Source organism: Sinocyclocheilus grahami, unplaced genomic scaffold (assembly GCF_001515645.1).
Source record: "Sinocyclocheilus grahami isolate Dianchi unplaced genomic scaffold, SAMN03320097.WGS_v1.1 scaffold8765.1, whole genome shotgun sequence".
Lineage (NCBI taxonomy): Eukaryota > Metazoa > Chordata > Actinopteri > Cypriniformes > Cyprinidae > Sinocyclocheilus > Sinocyclocheilus grahami.
The window spans coordinates 7,596-8,506 of NW_015512215.1; the positions used below are offsets into that span (position 1 = coordinate 7,596).

Genomic DNA, 911 nt, shown 5'->3' on the forward strand with positions numbered 1-911 from the left:
GCTTTACTGACAAGATGCTCATGACAATCGCATTCGATTAATCGTGCAGCCCTAATAACACAACCATATCTAACGGCTTAGTGGGACAGAGTCCTTGACGTGACAGCAAAGCCACAAAAAGCAGCACTGTGATTATTTTTGACAAACATTTTAACAGTATGCTTCATGCCTACCTTGATTTCAACCTGGTTGAAGGTCTTGCCGTTGTACACGCCGACCATGGATCCAACCATCTCCGGCAGGATGACCATGTCTCTCAGGTGAGTTTTCACCACCTCTGGTTTCTCCATCGGAGGTGCCTCCTTCTTGGCCTTGCGGAGACGCTTGAGGAGAGACTGCTGCTTCCTCCTGAGGCCACGGTTCAGCCTCCTCCTCTGTCTGGCACAGTAGAGCTGCATCAGCTGCTCACTGAGGAACACACACCAGCTTATTCAATATTTCTACAGTTGACGAAACCTTAATTCAGAAGGTTGGCAAAGAACAAGTGTTTAAGACCGTTAAAGTTCAGGTTACAATAACAGGGTTTCTACAGATATGAACAAGTTAAATTCAAGACCCTTTTAATACCACCTTGCATGAAATTTAAGACCTAAGCCGGTGATGGAAACACACATTATATTGCATATGTACTATTTAATGTGTTTATGGTAAAAAGAAAACAAAATATCATCGCGGTCATAAAAGAAATGATCATTTCGATACACAGTGAACTTTTCATTACAAAAATATTGGCACAGGAACATTGACTACATTAATATTCCTACAAATTAAGGTCTTAACTCAGAGCAGTTATTTCAAATTCATAAAGTCATGGTGTTAAATATTGCATGCACGGCAAGACAGTCTCAGTATTTTAGTTTTCCGAAACAAATATCCTCAAATCAGCATACATTTACTTGCGATGCAGAGAT

The 911-nt window shown here is 40.8% G+C and overlaps 1 protein-coding gene across 1 annotated transcript in view; it reads right to left on the minus strand.

Moving 5' to 3' along the window:
* LOC107578086 (40S ribosomal protein S15-like) overlaps nucleotides 1-911 on the minus strand; it is a gene marked incomplete at its 5' end in the record, with an annotated part of 2,195 nt that overhangs the window by 645 nt on the left and 639 nt on the right. Inside the window, one exon of the mRNA XM_016264077.1 lies at nucleotides 174-408. Within this exon, the coding sequence (XP_016119563.1) occupies nucleotides 174-408 (235 nt within the window). The remainder of the gene's footprint in view (nucleotides 1-173; nucleotides 409-911) is intronic.